Source organism: Ovis canadensis, chromosome 15 (assembly GCF_042477335.2).
Source record: "Ovis canadensis isolate MfBH-ARS-UI-01 breed Bighorn chromosome 15, ARS-UI_OviCan_v2, whole genome shotgun sequence".
In the NCBI taxonomy this organism is placed as follows: Eukaryota; Metazoa; Chordata; class Mammalia; order Artiodactyla; family Bovidae; genus Ovis; species Ovis canadensis.
Genome location: NC_091259.1, coordinates 25,912,857 through 25,933,411, shown reverse-complemented (window position 1 = coordinate 25,933,411; position 20,555 = coordinate 25,912,857). Strand labels below are relative to the sequence as shown.

The following is a 20,555-nucleotide window of genomic DNA, read 5'->3' as shown; positions in this document are numbered from 1 at the left end:
GATCAGCTGGATTTCTTTTTCCTTTAATATTTAAGTTAAATAGTTTGAGCCCCATCTCAGGTAGGTAGACCATATAACACTCTCCCAAGTCTTCTGTGACAGACATTTATAGTTGCAAGGTGAATTCTTCAGCTTCCCCATTCCTGCTGAATACTCCTTCCATTCAGATTTCACTTCCTGCAGCAGTTTTCTTCTTGTCACCTCAAAATAAGTTGAACTTAGGACACATTTTCATTGTTTTAATCCAAAGTGCTTCTAAAAGATCCTGTGCATGGCACACTTTGTTGAATGTTGAGGTACCAGAGAGAGGTTATTTTGTGCCAATGTAGAATAGGCCAAACAAAAATCCTAACATGTAAAAATAGACATCCCTGTGTAAAATCAGACTCTTGAGTCATCCTTACCTCTGGGAATTTCTCACTGGCTGACCTTGATCTTCACGTCTAGGCTTCTTATGAAACATGACTACTACTACTACTACTACTACTACTACTACGACGTCGCTTCAGTTATGTCCGACTCTGTGCGACCCCATTGACGGCAGCCCACCAGGCTCCCCCATCCCTGGGATTCTCCAGGCAAGAACACTGGAGTGGGTTGCCATTTCCTTCTCCAGTTTTCCTTTAAAATTGGAGGAAGTTACAGTTCAGTACACACAGGCAAAGTCGTATCCGACTCTTTGTGACCCCATGGACTATAGCCCACCAGGCTCCTCTGTCCATGGAATTCTCTAGGCAAGAATACTGGAGTAGGTTGCCATTGCCTTCTCCGATGAAACATGACTGGAGCTTCTGTTTTCCAAAAGATTTCACATCCCCAGTACCTCCTCCTTCTATCCCGCTATTCAGCCCCTCTTTCCATATTTACAAAACTTCTATAAATCCTCCTAAGCAGAGCAATTCAAACTACCTTTCGTTATTCCTTATTCCCAATCGTGCAGAATAAAAGAGGAAGAATGGGCATTTTTTTTTTTTACCTCTCTCATCTAGAAGGGCCATGAAGGTAGTTTTCTTACCCAAAAGCCACCTTTCCTGACATGACTTATATATTCCCAAGCACATGAAATATGGGACTGCAATCGATTCTTATTTTAAATAAGAGTTGCCTCCTGCCTCCCCATCAGCCCATCATATGAGCATATTATAGGCATCTGATCCTAAAGGCAGTTCCTTCTTCCTGGACTACCACCAGTCCACTCTGCCCTGTGTTTATGTATCTCTGTGCTTATGTGGTTTTCAACTAGGAATGATTTGCCTCTGAGAGGAATTTAGCAATGTTGCAACTGGGGACTTGCTACTGCACCTGGTGGGTAGAGGCCAGGGATTCTGCTAATTCTACAATGTGCAGGACAACGCCCACAGAATAGAATTACCCAGACCAAAATGTCAGTGGTGCCAAGATTGAGAAATCCTCCTCTACAGTGAGAACTTCTGATGTGGCGCTTATGGACTATAGCCCACCTGGCTCCTCCATCCATGGGATTCTCCAGGCAAGAATACTGGAGTGGGTTGCCATTTCCTTCTCCAGAGGATCTCCCCAACCCAGGGATCGAACCTGGGTCTCCTGCATTGCAGGCAGGCTCTTTACGGTTTGAGCCACCAAGGAATCCCTTATTAAATAAGCTACTAAATGATAGTAGGGGAGCACTAGGGTGAAGAATCATATTTTGCCCTTCCCTTTTGTTCCAGGTTCTTTGCCCAGTGACTAAAAATGGATTTAAGATAAACAAGACTCACCTCTGGTTTTTGAACAGCTCACTCTAGGGGAACTTGTTTTTGTTATTCGGAAGTGAGGATGGGATATGAATACAAGCAACATTATACCACAACACGATAGGCACATAAGAAAAGTATGTACCCAGAGTTAAAATGTCCAAGGAAGGCGAGTCATAGAGGAGGTAACATTTGCTCTGGGTGTGGAGGATGAAAAGAGATTGCCAAGTGAATAAGTAGGAGAAGGGCATTCTAATTTAAGAGAATTACATGTCAAGGTGGGTGGGATTTTCAGAGAGTAAGGTTTTCTGGTACTTGGGCAGATGGAAAATGAGATTCAAAGCTAAGCTGGAGCAAGATAGTGAGGGCCTGAATTCCAGCCAGGGGGTTTAGACCTTGTCCTATAGGATTAAGGTATTGTTAAGCTTTGCAGTAACATTAATTTGGGTTTTAGAAATTTGAACAACAATGTGGACAGCAGGAGATGAATCAGAACATCTAGTAAGGGACAAATATTGGAACAATCTAGGGAAGAGATGATAAAGGCCTAAACTAAGGCATTGAGCATGAAGATGGAAATGGATAGCAGATCCCAAAAACAAACATGGTTGTTATAAAGAGTTTTGATAGCAAAGGAAAACCAAGGGCTTGGGTCTAAATTTATAGATTCTCACTTAGGCTGCTGGCAGAAAGGGTGCTTGAAACCATTCATTCACGCCTTTCTGCAAAGTTTCCATACCTATAATTACATAAACACAACAGTTTTAAATGCCAGCTCTGAAGAGAGGTGGCTAATTCCTGCTTAAGTGAATTGTCGTGCATCATCCTCACCCTTGATTTTCTTCTTGCTTAAAAAAAAAAATTTTTATTTGTTTATTTTTGGCTGTGCTGGGTCTTTGTTGCTGCACAGCTTTTCTCTAGTTGCTGTGAGTTGGTGCTACTTTCCAGCTGTGGTGTGCGGGCTTCTCATGGCTGTGGGTTCTCCTGTTGGCAAACATGGGCCGTAGGGCACACAGGCTTCAGTAGTTGCAGCACGTGGGCTCAGTAGTTGTGGCGCATGGGCTTAGTTGCCCTGCAGCATGTGGGATCTTCCCTACTCAGGCATTGAACCTGTGTCTCCTGCACTGGTAGGAGGATTCTTTACCACTGAGCCACCGGGGAAGCCCCTTGATTATCTGATACTACTGATGACTGAGAAGCATCCTTCTCTCTTCTATTTTCAAATTTGTTTTATCAGAATTTTTTTAAAAGTCAAAGAACCAAAGCATTTCGTATCAAAGACTGAGGTCTTCCCGACACTGATAAACATTCTTTTGTTTATTTAGGTCCTTCTCCCAGATTTAGAATTTTATGTTAATCTTGGAGACTGGCCTTTGGAGCATCGAAAAGTCAATGAAACCCCTGGCCCTTTACCTATCATTTCATGGTGTGGCTCTCTGGATTCACAAGATGTTATCCTTCCAACATATGACATCACCCACTCTACGCTGGAAGCTTTGAGGGGTGTTACAAATGATCTCCTATCTATTCAGGGAAATACAGGTAAAAGTCATTCTCTAAGAAAAAGCTTAAAAGTAAAAAAGGTGAATGTTCACTCAGAGAGAGTGAGTCTACATATTTAAATAACCATTGTTCTTTTCTAACCAGGAAAAGAGAAAAACAGCAGTCTAAACTCTAAAGTGGTTTTTGTTTAGGATTCTTTTAATTCAAAAATCAAAGATAAATGAGCTGGGCTAGTAATGTCCAAAACCTACTATAACTGAGTCTCCTTTGAGTTGGTCACATGTAAATACCATTTTAAAATATATTAAAAAATTTTTTTTATTCACTTTCTTTTAAAAATTGTATTATTTATTTATTTGGCTGCATTGGGTCTTAGTTGCAACTTGGGGAATCTTCGTTGCATCATGCAGGATTTTTTGTTGCCACTCAGACTCTCTAGTTGTGGTGTGCAGGCTCAGTAATTGTCATGCGTGGCCTAAGTTGCTCCGTGGCACACGAGACCTTAGTTCTCCAACCAGGGATCAAACCTGCCTCCCCTGCATTGCAAGATGGATCCTTAACCACTGGACCACCAGAGAAGTCCCGTAAAAATATGTATTTGGTAAAACTTTCACTTAATGGTGACTCCAGTGCCTTTATATTGCTGGATATAAATTCTGAAAAATATAAAGTTATATTCATATGTAAGAGAACTATGATATAACTTGGATATTACAACCTCCAGTAAGAAATTCTCTTTCCTGTTTCTGTCTCTCTTGATCCTTTACAATATGAATTCCTTCCCTCATATTTAATGGCCTTAGGTTTATGGTAATACACACCATTTTATTAAACTGAACTCCATGAGTAGAAAAAAACACTGCCTGTCTTTACAAGGCTTCATTTCTATTTAGAGCAGTTCAAGTGGACTTATTTTGTAGACAAGACTAGAGACTCCTTGTAAAGTCTCTAAAGGTAATGGGAAATGAAAACTGACCTACTTTTTATTTGATATCGGTAAATTCCTGAAAAGTGTGCTAAAATAGTAAAGAGGTTGACCATCCCCCTAGTTTCTGTGATTTATGATTTATCCCTTAGAACACTGAGAAGTGTTAATGACTTCTTTTTAGAATGATAGAAAGAGATCTAAATTAATTCTTCCTGATTATTTCCCTCCCAGGAAAGAGAGAATATAAATATATATACATAGTTTAGTTATACATATGTATTTTCATTTAGCAGCATATTAGAAAAATTCTTCAGTATATTCAAATTGATGTGCTTAAAATTCTTACGACCTAAGAATTAAAGTTGTGTGGGTATTACTTAATTGTATAGTTTGTTATAGTCACTCTAAGAATGGCAGTCTAGTCTGTGTGTGTGTGTGTGTGTGTGTGTGTGTGTGTGTGTGAAGCACAAAAGATGGAAGAAACTAATGTGAACCAAGTCATGGAATCTTGTTGGTTTGAACTTGATCCAGCATTGTTTTGGATAATTCCTAAAGTCATACCACAGGAACTCAACCTTTTGAGGGAGCTATCATTAGTACACAAAAGGATAAAAATTAGAGCATATTTTTCAGAAGTTACACTTACTTTAGAAGATGTGTTGATGATAAAAGAGCTTTAGCATCTAAATAACAAAGGTAGATTAAAAATGATTATACTTACCATAATACAAAAATGTCAAATTCATATTAGTATTTTTTTATGGTCTCAAACATCTAGGACCTTCCTGGATCAACAAAACAGAGAAAGCTTTCTTCAGAGGTAGAGACAGCAGAGAGGAGAGGCTCCAGTTGGTGCAGCTGTCCAAGGAAAACCCACAACTACTAGATGCAGGAATCACAGGATACTTCTTCTTCCAAGAGAAAGAAAAGGAGCTTGGAAAAGCTAAATTGATAGGTTTCTTTGACTTCTTTAAGGTATGCGATTAGGTCTTCCTGGATAGATATGAAGTGATGAACTTGTGTTAAAAGTCAAACAGACAGGTGGGGTTGGGCAGATTTCTACCCAGATTTTATGACCCAGCACACACGCTGTTTTCAGAGAATTACAAAACTTATGCAGTTTCTTTTTCATTTGTTGTTAACTTTGTCTACAAATAGCTCAGAACTGTATTTAGTACTCAAAATAGAGAACAAGGATTAATTTAGGATTTTGGTATATTTCCATGTTTTTCTCTTTTTCGTATTTTTTTAAATAAACTGGGAATATAAATGTCTCTTACATAAAATGATCTTGTAAATAAAAAGAGTTTGAATTTCATGCTAGTAAAATGATGTTCAAGTCCCAGCTCTAGTCCTGCCTCTGCTACTAACTTTGGGGCTGTCATGTCTTTAGCACCTCTCACCCCTAACATATGTGAGCCTGCTCAGCTCCTTCAGAGCACCGTATATGAGGCTCAAGGAGATAGAGGTGTGAACAACGTGACAAAACTAACTGGCTGTGACAAAATCTAAAGCCCTTGGTACCAATTATTTAAGAAAAAATTAACTAACAAATTTGTATATCCTCTTCCTCTCAGTGTGGTATAATGAAGAGAGCATGGGATTTGGGTGCATACAATAGAGGTTTATAAAGATCTCTGAAATGAATTTTATCATTTATAAGAAAGGAGATGATATCTGCTTCACATTATTATAATTGAATGAAAAATGATTTTGAAATGTAAATCAAAGTTTATTAATCCAACAAACATGTCAACAGTATATGTACTGTGTCGCCAGCATCACACTAGTCCTTGGTCTTCTCCAGGTTTCTGTTTCCTCAGCTCCAAAACCGAACTTTGAGATAATGCCTTCCCTTTTCATATTTACGTGGGTATAAGGAACAAATGAAATAATGTATAAATAAAAGTGTAAATTATTATCAATATTAAGCTTTAATAAATATAGAGCCTTGGAAATAGTTTTCTTACCTGGTTACAGAAATCTGAATTCCTCATTACGTAGACATAGTTAAAATAGGCATTCCTATTTCCTAAAATTATTTATCACCTTATCTTTAAATATGTTGTATTTCTTAAAATTGACCTGACTAATGCTGCTTATGATTTTAATACAAAGAGAAGACGTGTGTTACAAAATAAAATGTAAAGCTTCTAAATATTAAGTTGGAAAATAATTTCTTTATATTTAATATTACAATGTTGACCAGACACAGAAGTGAAGCAAATGACTGCTAAAACTTTTATGTTTGTTTTAATCTTTTAGTACAAGTATCAAGTGAACGTGGACGGGACCGTGGCTGCTTATAGATATCCATATCTCATGCTTGGTGACAGTTTGGTTCTGAAGCAGGACTCACCATATTACGAACATTTCTATATGGCACTGAAGCCGTGGAAACATTATATTCCAATTAAAAGAAATCTTAGTGATCTACTAGAGAAAGTTAAATGGGCCAAGGTATGCTTTCCATAATTTTAATTTCTTTAGGCGATAACAAGTTCACCAGTATTATTTAGTTACACAAGTTTTATCATAACACAATTTGACATAATTTAGGCAAATGAAATTTTATTTTGTGAAATTTTTGTTTCCCTGAAATCAACATCAGGAAGAATCAACATCAGAACCATTTTGAATGCCCCCTATCAGTATGTTTGAGGATTTTTAGAAGATTTGAAGTACAGTGTTACATAGAATATAGGTTTTCCTAAAGGATCACTATTCATGCACACACACCAAATACAAGTAACACACATCAAATGCAAATTACAGATTAAAAAGACCAAGGTTAAAGTGCTTTATGCACAAGAAAATATTTAGAGCAATTATGGTACCCTTTTGTTTTCCCCAGTTAGAAAAAAAGGCACAAGTTTTTAAATTAATTTTTATTGGAGTAAAGTTGATTTACAGTGCTGTTAGTGTCTGCTGAACAGCAAAGTGAATCAGTTATACATACACACATGTCCATTCTTTTTCAGATTCTATTCCCATATAGGTCATTACAAAGGACTGAGTAGAGCCCACTGTGCTATACAGTAGGTTCTTGTTAGTTATCTGTTTTATATATAATAGTGCATATTATGTCAATCCTAATCTCCCAATTTATCCCTTCCCTTTCCCCCTTGGAAACCATAATTTGTTTTTTATATCTGTGACTCTATTTCTGTTTTGCAAATAGATTCATTTGTGTCATTTTTTTTTAGATTCCACACGTAAGTACTATCATATATTTGTCTTTCTAAGTCTTAACTTCACTCAGTATTTAACTTCATTCAGTATCAGCAGCTGCAAATGGCATTATTTCCTACTTTTTATGGCTGAGTAATATTCCAGCCATATTTGTGTATATGCACCACATCTTCTTTATCCATTTATCTGTCAGTGGACACTTAGGTTGCTTCGCTGTCTTGGCTGTTAAAAATAGTGCTGCAATGAACATGGGATGCATGTATCTTTTTGTATGGTTTTCTCGGGATAACAAGTTCTTAATGAATGCATGCTATACAACATCCCAAGAATCACAAGCTTTCCGTAAAATAAGAATTCTTTCTTTTAAAGGAAGAATACTAAAAAGCTCTTGTATTTTATTGTGAAATTATAAAATTTACCTTTCCATTGTAAGTCTATTCTGTTTCTGAGAAGTAATGTGGCTATGGAAACAACTGGATACCTGACACAGAATATTTTTGTGGCCCTTTATAAAGAGTCAGAATGGCTTGCAAATGGCTTTTTCTGGGAGCAGCATCATATAATGTTAGATATTTTATAAAAGTATAATTAGGAATATTGACTATTCCTGGTATTGAAGGAATAGCCAGTGAGTACTAATAACTGAATTTTTGATTACAACAATAACACAGTCTTTCATGAGTACCCTTTTAGAACAATTTTTGGTTCAAGCTAAATATTTAAATAAGATGTTATAGCATAAAAACTAATTCGTTCTATTCTAGTTTGTATGTTAATATCAAGCGGAGAGAATTAGATTGAGGGAACAGATGATGAGCCCCAGATTCCCTGAGTAGCTTGGAAAGTACCAAGACGGTCACAATAGGGGCTGTATGTGGACTGTTGCACTAGGGGGATCCCAACCATGCATGATTATTTCCATATATAGCAGAGATGTCCAGGAAAGTACTTTGTTTCCATAGCCTCATTCTGAAGTTATATTTTCATCATGTTTCATCTCTCCCATGATGTTCACATTCAACCCTACATCTGTCCTACCTCCCTCTTAGCTTTCTCTGTGGGTTGCAGGAGTAATTTTCATTCATTGTCTCTTTTTAAACTTTTCAGGAAAATGATGAAGAAGCCGAGAAGATTGCAAAAGAAGGACAGTTGACTGCTAGGGATCTGCTACAGCCACACCGGCTTTACTGCTACTATTACAGAGTACTACAGGTCAGTTCAGAGGATCCATCCTGCTTGGTTGAATGTCCTCAGGCCAAAAAATGGCCTGAGTCCTTGCTTCCTGAAGGGGCTCAAGAGTCAGCCTGTGGAACTCTGGCTACCCTGAGGTACCAATCTATAGAAAGATAGTGCTAAATACTTTTGTGGCCACCATATTTTTACCTCCGTTCAGTTTTTAGAAGAACAATGCTTATAGAGACCTTACAAATATAGATTAAAAGCTCTGAACCTCAGAGAACATTTTTCCTCATATGGAAAACAGGAGGGTTAGACTAGAGATCATTAACATCTCTTTCTGCTCAAAATATCCACCTCTTCATTCTCCTTACTAATTACGATTCATGCTTTTGCTCTCAGTACAGGGTGGAAAGCAAATATTTAATTTGTTGTATAAAACAAACATGAAAAGTACAGTTGACCCTTGAACAAAATGGGTTTGAACCATGCAGGTCCATTTATATGCGGATTTTTTTTTAGTAGTAAATATTACAGTACTGAGGCTTCCCTTGTATCTCAGTGATAATCCGTCTGCCAATGTAGGAAATGCAAGAGATGTGGGTTTGATCCCTGGATCAGAAAGATCCCCTGGAGAAGGAAATGGCAACCTGCTCCTGTGTTCTTGCCTGGAGAATCCCATGGACAGAGGAGCTTGGTGGGCTACAGTCCATGGGGTCACAAGAGTCAGACACAACTGAGCACGTACATGCTCACTACAGTACTGCACGATCTGAGGACGTGGAACCATGCATACTGAGGAACCACAGAACTGAAAAATCCAATGTAAAGGAATATTTCAGTCAGTGGCCAAAGTGGAGGGACATTTCACTGTCCCATCACCATTTGCAAAACGTGTATGACTACAGGCCTAAAGGGAAGGATGTATAAAAACCACAGACTTTACTTTGAGATGCTTATCATCTTTGTTCACTGATTTGAACATTCAACAATGTTAATTATTTATTAACATGTGGAGGATGAATTCAAGAAGTGCTGCTGTTCAAGTAGGAACACTTTGTTTGATGTCCCTTTCCAAGAGGGTTCTTACCTATGCATAAAATAGTGGATTGGGGTTCCTTGTAAGATTATGAAATAGCACACTAGTGCCTATCGTAACTAAAGTTAAAATGTCACTTTAGGAGTGAAATAAATCAGACCTTTGGTTTTAGTCTGAAGATACACAGCAACTAGAAACAATAGCATGAGTGGGGATGATTCAGTGGAATGAAGTTTGGACTAATCTTTCCACATTCCAGAAATACGCTGAACGCCAGTTGAGCAAACCTGAACTACGTGATGGAATGGAACTTGTTCCTCAGCCAGATGACAGTGCATCTTTGTGCCAATGCCACAGGAAAAGGCCTTTAAGACAAGAGCTTTAAGTTAGTCCAGATTCACGCTCCTATGTGTGCCAGTAACAACTTTCATGGCAGCATACAGATGGAATCTAAGCTGTGAAGACAGCCTGGAAGGCTGGATGCAGGGGACTGCTTCTCTTGATGGTTTCATGCTATGTGAATGGACAGGGCAATATTAGAGTAAGTATTACCAAATATCTTAGTATATCAATATCTTTTCAGTAAAAACTGCTATCATCATCATCATAGTTTCTCTAAAAAGAAAACTTGGGGTTCATAGTAGATAGAGAGGCTTGCCAAAATATAAATAACTTTCTATGAAACTATTTACATTGTATTTATTGGTTTGCTTCCATCCCTTGTTCACTTTCCCTCTTCCCCTTCCAGTTATGAAGAAAATATATTTTGCAGGATGCTACAAGCTGCTTTTGGCATTTAGTAATAGCAAGTTTCCTCTTGGAAGATCTGATATGAATAATTAAGGAAGATGAGAATGACTCTGTTATTAGAGGTAGCTTGGATACTGTGGAGGGAAATTATTTTAAAGCTCATTCATATCCTTTTAACTAAGCTTTACTCAAGGTCCAAGACAAAATTAATCAGAGATAGTGCCTTAAGCTAATAATTCCCAGTTGATCTGAGTTGGACACCCATCAAGGACCACCCAATTTTTTAAAATAGATGAGAGCATCCTATGGGTACCTTCATTATCTGTATATTTGAATAGATAAATGATAACTGTAGTCAGGTAGGGATCTTTAATTCTTTTTAATCTTTAAACGGGATGCTTGAGTACCTCTGCAACAAGCTCCAGGAAGCCTGATATCTTGGGATTCACTAACAAGCTAATGACAAAAGCAAGCATCTGTTCTTCACTGTACCCCTTCTGTATTTCACTGTGCTGTATTACTAAGATAAAAACTTTGGAAATTTACTTTGCCTTTTAGGACAGGGTGTAGTCTTAAGACTTACAGCCCAGAAATTCATTACACACTCCTTGTAATATCACCAATCTGAAACTCAGTTCATTAAAGAACACACTCCCCAAACAGGAAATATCCACACTCCCAATTTAAAAATATTTGCTCTTCTAATTGAAATATTTACTTAACCTGTAAAACAGTGTGACCACTTTAAATTAGCCATATTTATTCTTTACTGAACATCAATAGGGACACAGAATTTTTTTTTTAACTAGATGAAAGCAAAAGCACATTTTGTAATGGTGTAATCAAAACCAAGGCTTCCCTGGTGTTCAGCAGGATAAAGAATCCGCCTGTAATACAGAAGATGTAGGAGATGTGAGTTCTATCCCTCGGTCAGGAAGATCCCCTGGAGGATGAAATGGTGACCCACCCCAGTATTCTTGCCTGGAAAATCCCATGGACAGAGGAGCCTGGCAGGCTACAGTCCATGGGGTTGCAAAGAGCCGGACATGACTGAGCCCCTATAGCATCTGTCTATGGAAAATACTACCACACGCCAGCTGCTCAGAAGTGCCAGTGCACAAGTATAAAATAAAGGGCAAGCTGTGCAGTGACTGGATTCTGTGGAGGAGACGGGTGTGAGGATATGTGAGAGTGTTAGTTGCTCAGTTGTGTCCAACTCTTTGCGACCCCATGGACTGTATGTTAGTTAATATAATAACTACATTTATCAAAAATAAGCTATCAACATTTTGTTACAGGCAAGAATACTGGAGTGGGTAACCATTCCTTTCTCCAGGGGATCTTCCCAACCCAGGGATCAAACCCAGGTCTCCTGCGTTACAGGTGGATTCTTTACCATTTGAACCACCAGAGAAACCCCAATAAAATGTTGGAAACATGTTAGTCATCATGAGGGAGCTAGCTAAATAGATGTCTATACATCAAGGAATACAGTTTAACCATTAAAAAGAATGAATTAGCTCTAAATGCACTATCATGAAAGCTTTTCATGACAGCGTTCAGTGAAAAAAGTTATAAGAACAACATGTATAATGTGACACCATATATGTAAACAACAAAATGTATCCATATAGTTGAAAGGATATTCACCAATATCTGAGGAGGGGATGGAGAGAAAGGAATTTTTACTTTTCCCTTAAACCTGTCTATGATATTTAAAATGTTTATACTGTAAGTGTGAATCAGATTGGACAACAATGAAAAATATGAACCTAGGAAAAGAAAAGAAATACATAAAACATATATATAAGAAGATAAAAATGAATATTTATATTTCCTTTGTGCTATTTTAAAATTTACTATGTCTAGAATTTTGTATCATGGGATATATTATTTACACTTTTTAAATAAAGTATACTTTCTAAAGAAATTGAAAAAGATAAATTTTGTTTATTAAGAAAGAGGATCGAACCACCTATAGTTTTGGTATTTCTGTAACTGGGTTGGTCTAGTTTTAATTCTATTATGTCTTCATCAATGAATGAATTAAAACTTCTATCACCAACATTAAATCCCTAGTGAGTAGAAATTAATATTGAAGGAAAAGATATTTGGGCTTGACACCATTATTTTCTGTTATTTCAGGTGAAAATATAGTAAGTGCAGTGTCTTAGTTCATGCTACCATTACAAAAAATTTACCAGAGACTGGGTGGCTTTGACAGAAAATATTTGTTTCTCACAGTTCTGGAGGCAGTCAGTCCCAAATCAAACTGCCAGCAGACTGAAGTCTGGTGAGAGCCCATTTCCTGGTTTGCAGACTGATACCTTCTCATTGCATCCTCACCTGGCACAAAGCAGAGAGAGAGGAAGCAACTCTGTCCTGTCTCTCTTATAAGAGCACTAATTACATCACAAGGACTCCACCCTCATGACCTAATTACCTCTCAAAGGCTCTGTCTCCAAATACCATCACATTAGGGATGAGGGTTTCAACATATTAATTTGGGGGGTCGGGTACAGGCAAACTTTCAGTCCATAGCAGGCAGAGAGAGGAAACATTCTCTCCTGACATAAGGCCAAGGTAAGAAGAAATATCAGTTTCTTATACAGAGGGGTATGAAATCATCCTTGTGGTGGTGAGTTATGTTTGACTTCCGTTAGTTGAGAAAAAATTAACCAAACAGTAAAAATCCCTCTGCTATGAACAGAACCAGATCTTCTATGCACAGAATCAGAGTTTATCCTATCCCAACCACTGCTGCCCCTAACTATGCCAACCTCTCATGGAACCATTCCAGTTACCAAGATCAAAATTTTCTCTTTTAAGCCAAGTTCTATCTATAGAGCTATGTGGAAGAGGAAGCCACACTAAACTCTGGTAAGCAACACTGCAACATTTCTTAAACACAGGGGAAAAAAACAACAGCTGGAGTTTGTTTATTCTATGGAAAGAAATCACAAATCCTTTAAGTGTGCACAGGAAGGGTAGGGGCAACTTATGTAGAGGGAGTTATGACTGCCAGAAATGAGAAAAGAGAGTTAGAAGAAATATTTTCATGAGCTACTTGTTTTGTTTCACCCCCAACTGGACATACACTTAAATACAGTTTGATGCTAACCACCCAGATTTAGCATCAAATCCTACAGGTTTAGAGCTCGTTGTTCCACAAGACTGTCTTTATAGACACCAGTCACAAGTTAGGTTCCCAGGCTACCCACACTTCTGACCAACTGGCTGCTAATTCAGAGGTGCCCATGATAGCCCTCAGGTTCAATAATTCTCTAAAATAACTCATAGAACCCAAGAAAATACTATATTTAAAAACTACCATTTCATTTTAAAGGATATCCATTGGGCAGTTCAGTTCATTTAAGTTGTTTAGTCATGTCCAACTCTTTGCGACCCCATGAATTGCAGCATGCCAGGCCTCCTTGTCCATCACTGTCTCCTGGAGTTCACTCAAACTCATGTCCATTGAGTCGGTGATGCCAGCCATCGCATCCTATGTCATCCCATTCTCCTCCTGCCCCCAATCCCTCCCAGCATCAGACACTTTCCAATGAGTCAACTCTACGCATGAGGTGGCCAAAGTACTGGAGTTTCAGCTTTAGCATCATTCCTTCCAAAGAACACCCAGGGCTGATCTCCTTTAGAATGGAGTAGTTGGATCTTCTTGCAGTCCAAGGGACTCTCAAGCGTCTTCTCCAACACCACAGTTCAAAAGCATCAATTCTTTGGTGCTCAGCTTTCTTCACAATCCAACTCTCACATCCATACATGACTACTGGTAAAAACATAGCCTTGACTAGACGGACCTTTGTTGGCAAAGTTATGTCTCTGCATTTCAATATGCAATCTAGGTTGGTCATAAATTTCCTTCCAAGGAGTAAGCGTCTTTTAATTTCATGGCTGCAGTCAACATCTGGAGTGATTTTGGAGCCCCCCAAAATAAAGTCTGACAGTGTTTCCTCTGTTTCTCCATCTATTTGCCATGAAGTGATGAGACGGGATGCCATGATCTTAGTTTTCTGAATGTTGACCTTTAAGCCAACATTTTCACTCTCCTCATTCACTTTCATCAAGAGGCTTTTTAGTTCCTCTTCACTTTCTGTCATAAAGGTAGTGTCATCTGCATATCTGAAGTACTTGGATGCAATCTCAAAAATGACAGAATGATCTCTGTTTCTTTCCAAGGCAAACCATTCAATATCACAGTAATCCAAGTCTATGTCCCGACTAGTAATGCTGAAGAGCTAAAGTTGAACAGTTCTATGAAGACCTACAAGACCTTTTAGAACTAACACACAAAAAAGATGTCCTTTTCATTATAGGGGACTGGAATGCAAAAGTAGGAAGTCAAGAAACACCTGGAGTAACAGGCAAATTTGGCCTTGGAATATGGAATGAAGCTGGGCAAAGGCTGATAGAATTTTGCCAAGAGAACGCACTGGTCATAGCAAACACCCTCTTCCAACAACACAAGAGAAGACTCTACACATGGACATCACCAGATGGTCGACACCGAAATCAGACTGATTATATTCTATACAGCCAAAGATGGAGAAGCTGTATACAATCAGCAAAAACAAGACCAGGAGCTGACTGTGACTCAGATCATGAGCTCCTTATTGCCAAATTCAGACTTAAATTGAAGAAAGTGGAGAAAACCACTAGACCATTCAGGTATGACCTAAATCAAATCCCTTATGATTACACAGTGGAAATGAGAAATAGATTTAAGGGACTAGATCTGATAGATAGAGTGCCTGATGAACTATAACTGAGGTTCGTGACATTGTACAGGAGACAGGGATCAATACCATCCCCATGGAAAAGAAATGCAAAAAAGCAAAATGGCTGTCTGGGAGGCCTTTCAAATAGCTGTGAAAAGAAGACAAGTGAAAAGCAAAGGAGAAAAGGAAAGATATAAACATCTGAATGCAGAGTTCCAAAAATAGCAAGAAGTGATAAGAAAGCCTTCCTCAGTGATCAAGGCAAAGAAATAGAGGAAAACAACAGAATGGGAAAGACTAGAGATCTTTTCATGAAAACTAGAGATACCAAGGGAACATTTTATGCAAAGATGGGCTCGATAAAGGACAGAAATGGTATGGACCTAACAGAAGCAGGAGATATTAAGAAGAGGTGGCAAGAATACACAGAAGAACTGTACAAAAAAAGATCTTCACAACCCAGATAATCAGAGACAGACGTCTGGAATGTGAAGTCAAGTGGGCCTTAGGAAGCATCACTACACACAAAGCTAGTGGAGGTGATGGAATTCCAGTTGAGCTATTTCAAATCCTGAAAGATGATGCTGTGAAAGTGCTGCACTCAATATGCCAGCAAATCTGGAAGTGGCCTCAGGACTGGAAAAAGTCCTCAGCAGTGGCCACAGGACTGGAAAAGGTCAGTGTTCATTCCAATTCCAAAGAAAGGCAATGCCAAAGAATGCTCAAACTACCACACAATTGCACTCATCTCACATGCTAGTAAAGTAATGCTCAAAATTCTCCCAGCCAGGCTTTAGCAATACGTGACCCATGAACTTCCAGATGTTCAAGCTGGTTTTAGAAAAGGCAGAAGAACCAGAGATCAGATTGCCAACATCTGCTGGATCATGGAAAAAGCAAAAGAGTTCCAGAAAAACATCTATTTCTGCTTTATTGACTATGCCAAGCCTTTGACTGTGTGGATCACAATAAACTGTGGAAAATTCTGAAAGAGATGGGAATACCAGAACACCTGACCTGCCTCTTGAGAAACCTGTGTGCAGGTCAGGAAGCAACAGTTAGAACTGGACATGGAACAACAGACCGGTTCCAAATAGGAAAAGGAATACATCAAGGCTGTATATTGTCACCCTGCTTATTTAACTTCTTTGCAGAGTACATCATGAGAAACGCTGGGCAGAAGAAACACAAGCTGGAATCAAGATTGCCGGAAGAAATAACAATAACCTCAGATATGCAGATGACACCACCCTTATGGCAGAAAGTGAAGAAGAACTAAAGGACCTCTTGATGAAAGTGAAAGAGGAGAGTGAAAACGTTGGCTTAAAGTTCAACATTCAGAAAACGAAGATCATGGCATCTGGTCCCATCACTTCATGGGAAATAGATGAGGAAACAGTGTCAGACCTTATATTTTTGGGCTCCAAAATCACTGCAGATGGTGACTGCAGCCATGAAATTAAAAGACTCTTACTCCTTGGAAGAAAAGTTATGACCAACCTAGATAGCATATTGAAATGCAGAGACTACTTTGCAAAAAAGGTCTGTTTAGTCAAGGCTATGGTTTTTCCTGTGGTCATGTATGAGTGTGAGAGTTGGACTGTGAAGAAAGCTGAGCACCGAAGAATTGATGCTTTTGAACTGTGGTGTTGGAGAAGACTCTTGAGAGTTCCTTGGACTGCAAGGAGATCCAACCAGTCCATTCTAAAGGAGATCAGCCCTGGGTGTTCTTTGGAAGGAATGATGCTAAAGCTGAAACTCCAATACTTTGGCCACCTCATGTGAAAAGTTGACTCACTGAAAAAGACCCTGATGATGGGAGGGATTGGGGGCAGGAGGAAAAGTGGATGACAGAGGATAAGATGGCTGGATGGCATCACCGACTCGATGGACGTGAGTTTGAGTGAACTCCGGGAGATGGTGATGGACAGGGAGGCCTGACATGCTGTGATTCATGGGGTCGCAAAGTCGGACACGACTGAGTGACTAAACTGATCTGAACTGACCTGAACTGAACTAAATCTAGGAACAATTAATTAGGAAACGGGAACTCAGAGGAACTTCTGGGTGGTTTTACAAACTTTCCTTCCTTCTCTCTGTTCCCCATATCCCTCATTCTCCTCTTTCCCCCCCCCCCATTCTTTTTATTATTATACAGCACTTATATTAATGAAATTAATATTTTTGCATTCTAGTTAGAAGGCAAAGATTTACCAGCCAAGTAAAGACAAGAGATAAAAAACTGAATTAATCTACAAGAAAAATATTTTGTGCAGAGGTACAGGAGTCACAATTACATGCTATTTCTTTCCTCTACAAGTTAGACACTGGAACAAACCTCAACAGTGGACAAACCTGCCCCCCATGTTAGCATGGAGTCTTTAAAAAATACCTAATATAGTAGAAAAACCACAAGGTCACACAGGAGTGCACGTGGATCAAACACACAGTCTTGCAGTGGCCTAAAATAAGCCAGAGGGGGTTAGCTTGTGAAAAATAAAATCAAGATACCTGAATTAAATACAATTAAGATGCCAGTAGGGGGAGCCCTCACACCCAATCCAGTAGTAGAGCCCAACTGCAAGAAGAAAGAATCCTCTTCTGGCAAGGATTCAGCCAATGAAAGGCCGTAGACTCTTGGTTTACTACAGCCCTCCCAACTACCTTTTCCTCTCTATAAAAGCATTCTTCTTTCCTTGCACTTTGGGGACTTGCATGTGCCTCACCTAGGTTGCATGCCTGGTTTGCAGATCTCTCCTCAGTTCAATTCATTTGCTCAGTCGTGTCTGACTCTTTGCAACCCCATGCCAGACCTCCCTGTCCATCACGAACTCCCGGAGTCCAAACAAACCCATGTCCATTGAGTTGGTGATGCCATCCAACCATCTCGTCCTCTGTCGTCCCCTTCTCCTGCTGCCCTCAACCTTTCCCACCATCAGAGTCTTTTCCAATGAGTCAGCTCTTCACATCAGGTGGCCAAAGTATTGGAGTTTCAGCCTCAACATGTCTTTCCAGTGAATACCCAGGACTGATCTCCTTTAGGATGGACTGGCTGGATCTCCTTGCAGCCCAAGGGACTCTCAAGCATCTTCTCCAACACCACAGTTCAAAAGTATCACTTCTTAGCACTCAGCTTTCTTTATAGTCCAATTTTCATATCCATACATAACCACTGGAAAAACCATAGCTTTGACTAGATGGACCTCTGTTGGCAAAGTAATGTCTCTGCTTTTTAATATGCTGTCTAGTTTGTTCATAACTTTCCTTCCAAGGAGTAAGCATCTTTTAATTTCATGGCTGCAGTCACCATCTGCAGTGATTTTGGAGTGCAGAAAAATAAAATCTGACAGTTTCCACTGTTTCCTCATCTATTTCCCATGAAGTGATGGGACCAGATGCCATGATCTTCGTTTTCTGAATGTTGAACTTTAAGCCAATGTTTTCACTCTCCTCTTTCACTTTCATCAAGAGGTCCTTTAGTTCTTCTTCACTTTCTGCCATAAGGGTGGTGTCATCTGCATATCTGAGGTTATTGTTATTTCTTCCGGCAATCTTGATTCCAGCTTGTGCTTCTTCCAGCCCAGCATTTCTCATGATGTACAATGCATGGAAGTTAAATAAGCAGGGTGACAATATACAGCCTTGATGTATTCCTTTTCCTATTTGGAACCGGTCTGTTGTTCCATGTCCAGTTCTAACTGTTGCTTCCTGACCTGCACACAGGTTTCTCAAGAGGCAGGTCAGGTGTTCTGGTATTCCCATCTCTTTCAGAATTTTCCACAGTTTATTGTGATCCACACAGTCAAAGGCTTGGCATAGTCAATAAAGCAGAAATAGATGTTTTTCTGGAACTCTTTTGCTTTTTCCATGATCCAGCAGATGTTGGCAATCTGATCTCTGGTTCTTCTGCCTTTTCTAAAACCAGCTTGAACATCTGGAAGTTCATGGGTCACGTATTGCTAAAGCCTGGCTGGGAGAATTTTGAGCATTACTTTACTAGCATGTGAGATGAGTGCAATTGTGTGGTAGTTTGAGCATTCTTTGGCATTGCCTTTCTTTGGAATTGGAATGAACACTGACCTTTTCCAGTCCTGTGGCCACTGCTGAGGACTTTTTCCAGTCCTGAGGCCACTTCCAGATTTGCTGGCATATTGAGTGCAGCACTTTCACAGCATCATCTTTCAGGATTTGAAATAGCTCAACTGGAATTCCATCACCTCCACTAGCTTTGTGTGTAGTGATGCTTCCTAAGGCCCACTTGACTTCACATTCCAGACGTCTGTCTCTGATTATCTGGGTTGTGAAGATCTTTTTTTGTACAGTTCTTCTGTGTATTCTTGCCACCTCTTCTTAATATCTCCTGCTTCTGTTAGGTCCATACCATTTCTGTCCTTTATCGAGCCCATCTTTGCATAAAATGTTCCCTTGGTATCTCTAGTTTTCATGAAAAGATCTCTAGTCTTTCCCATTCTGTTGTTTTCCTCTATTTCTTTGCCTTGATCACTGAGGAAGGCTTTCTTATCACTTCTTGCTATTTTTGGAACTCTGCATTCAGATGTTTATATCTTTCCTTTTCTCCTTTGCTTTTCACTTGTCTTCTTTTCACAGCTATTTGAAAGGCCTCCCAGACAGCCATTTTGCTTTTTTGCATTTCTTTTCCATGGGGATGGTATTGATCCCTGTCTCCTGTACAATGTCACGAACCTCAGTTATAGTTCATCAGGCACTCTATCTATCAGATCTAGTCCCTTAAATCTATTTCTCATTTCCACTGTGTAATCATAAGGGATTTGATTTAGGTCATACCTGAATGGTCTAGTGGTTTTCTCCACTTTCTTCAATTTAAGTCTGAATTTGGCAATAAGGAGCTCATGATCTGAGTCACAGTCAGCTCCTGGTCTTGTTTTTGCTGATTGTATACAGCTTCTCCATCTTTGGCTGTATAGAATATAATCAGTCTGATTTCGGTGTCAACCATCTGGTGATATCCATGTATAGAGTCTTCTCTTGTGTTGTTGGAAGAGGGTGTTTGCTATGACCAGTGCGTTCTCTTGGCAAAATTCTATCAGCCTTTGCCCAGCTTCATTCCATATTCCAAGGCCAAATTTGCCTGTTACTCCAGGTGTTTCTTGACTTCCTACTTTTGCATTCCAATCCCCTATAATGAAAAGGACATCTTTTTTGTGTGTTAGTTCTAAAAGGTCTTGTAGGTCTTCATAGAACCATTCAACTTAGCTCCTTCAGCATTACTGGTTGGGACATAGACTTGGATTACTGTGATATTGAATGGTTTGCCTTGGAAAGAAACAGAGATCATTCTGTCGTTTTTGAGATTGCATCCGAGTACTGCATTTCAGACTCTTTTGTTGACCATGATGGCTACTCCATTTCTTCTCAGGGATTCCTGCCCACAGTAGTAGATATAATGTACGGTAAGAGATGTCCAAGGTAAGAGAAACCCAAGTAAACGGTAGGTGTTGCAAGAGGGCATCAAAGGGCAGACACACTGAACCCATACT

At 39.2% G+C, this 20,555-nt stretch overlaps 1 protein-coding gene across 6 annotated transcripts in view; it reads left to right on the top strand.

Moving 5' to 3' along the window:
• The window catches only part of POGLUT3 (protein O-glucosyltransferase 3), a 33,117-nt gene extending 22,123 nt beyond the window's left edge, over positions 1–10,994 (top strand). For all 6 annotated transcript variants that reach the window (XM_069554964.1, XM_069554963.1, XM_069554967.1 and 3 more), the window contains 5 exons: positions 3,038–3,254; positions 4,922–5,118; positions 6,409–6,603; positions 8,443–8,547; positions 9,810–10,994. In XM_069554964.1, the coding sequence (XP_069411065.1) occupies positions 3,038–3,254; positions 4,922–5,118; positions 6,409–6,603; positions 8,443–8,547; positions 9,810–9,935 (840 nt within the window). In that variant the 3' untranslated portion in view covers positions 9,936–10,994. The remainder of the gene's footprint in view (positions 1–3,037; positions 3,255–4,921; positions 5,119–6,408; positions 6,604–8,442; positions 8,548–9,809) is intronic.
• The last annotated feature ends 9,561 nt before the right edge of the window (positions 10,995–20,555 follow it).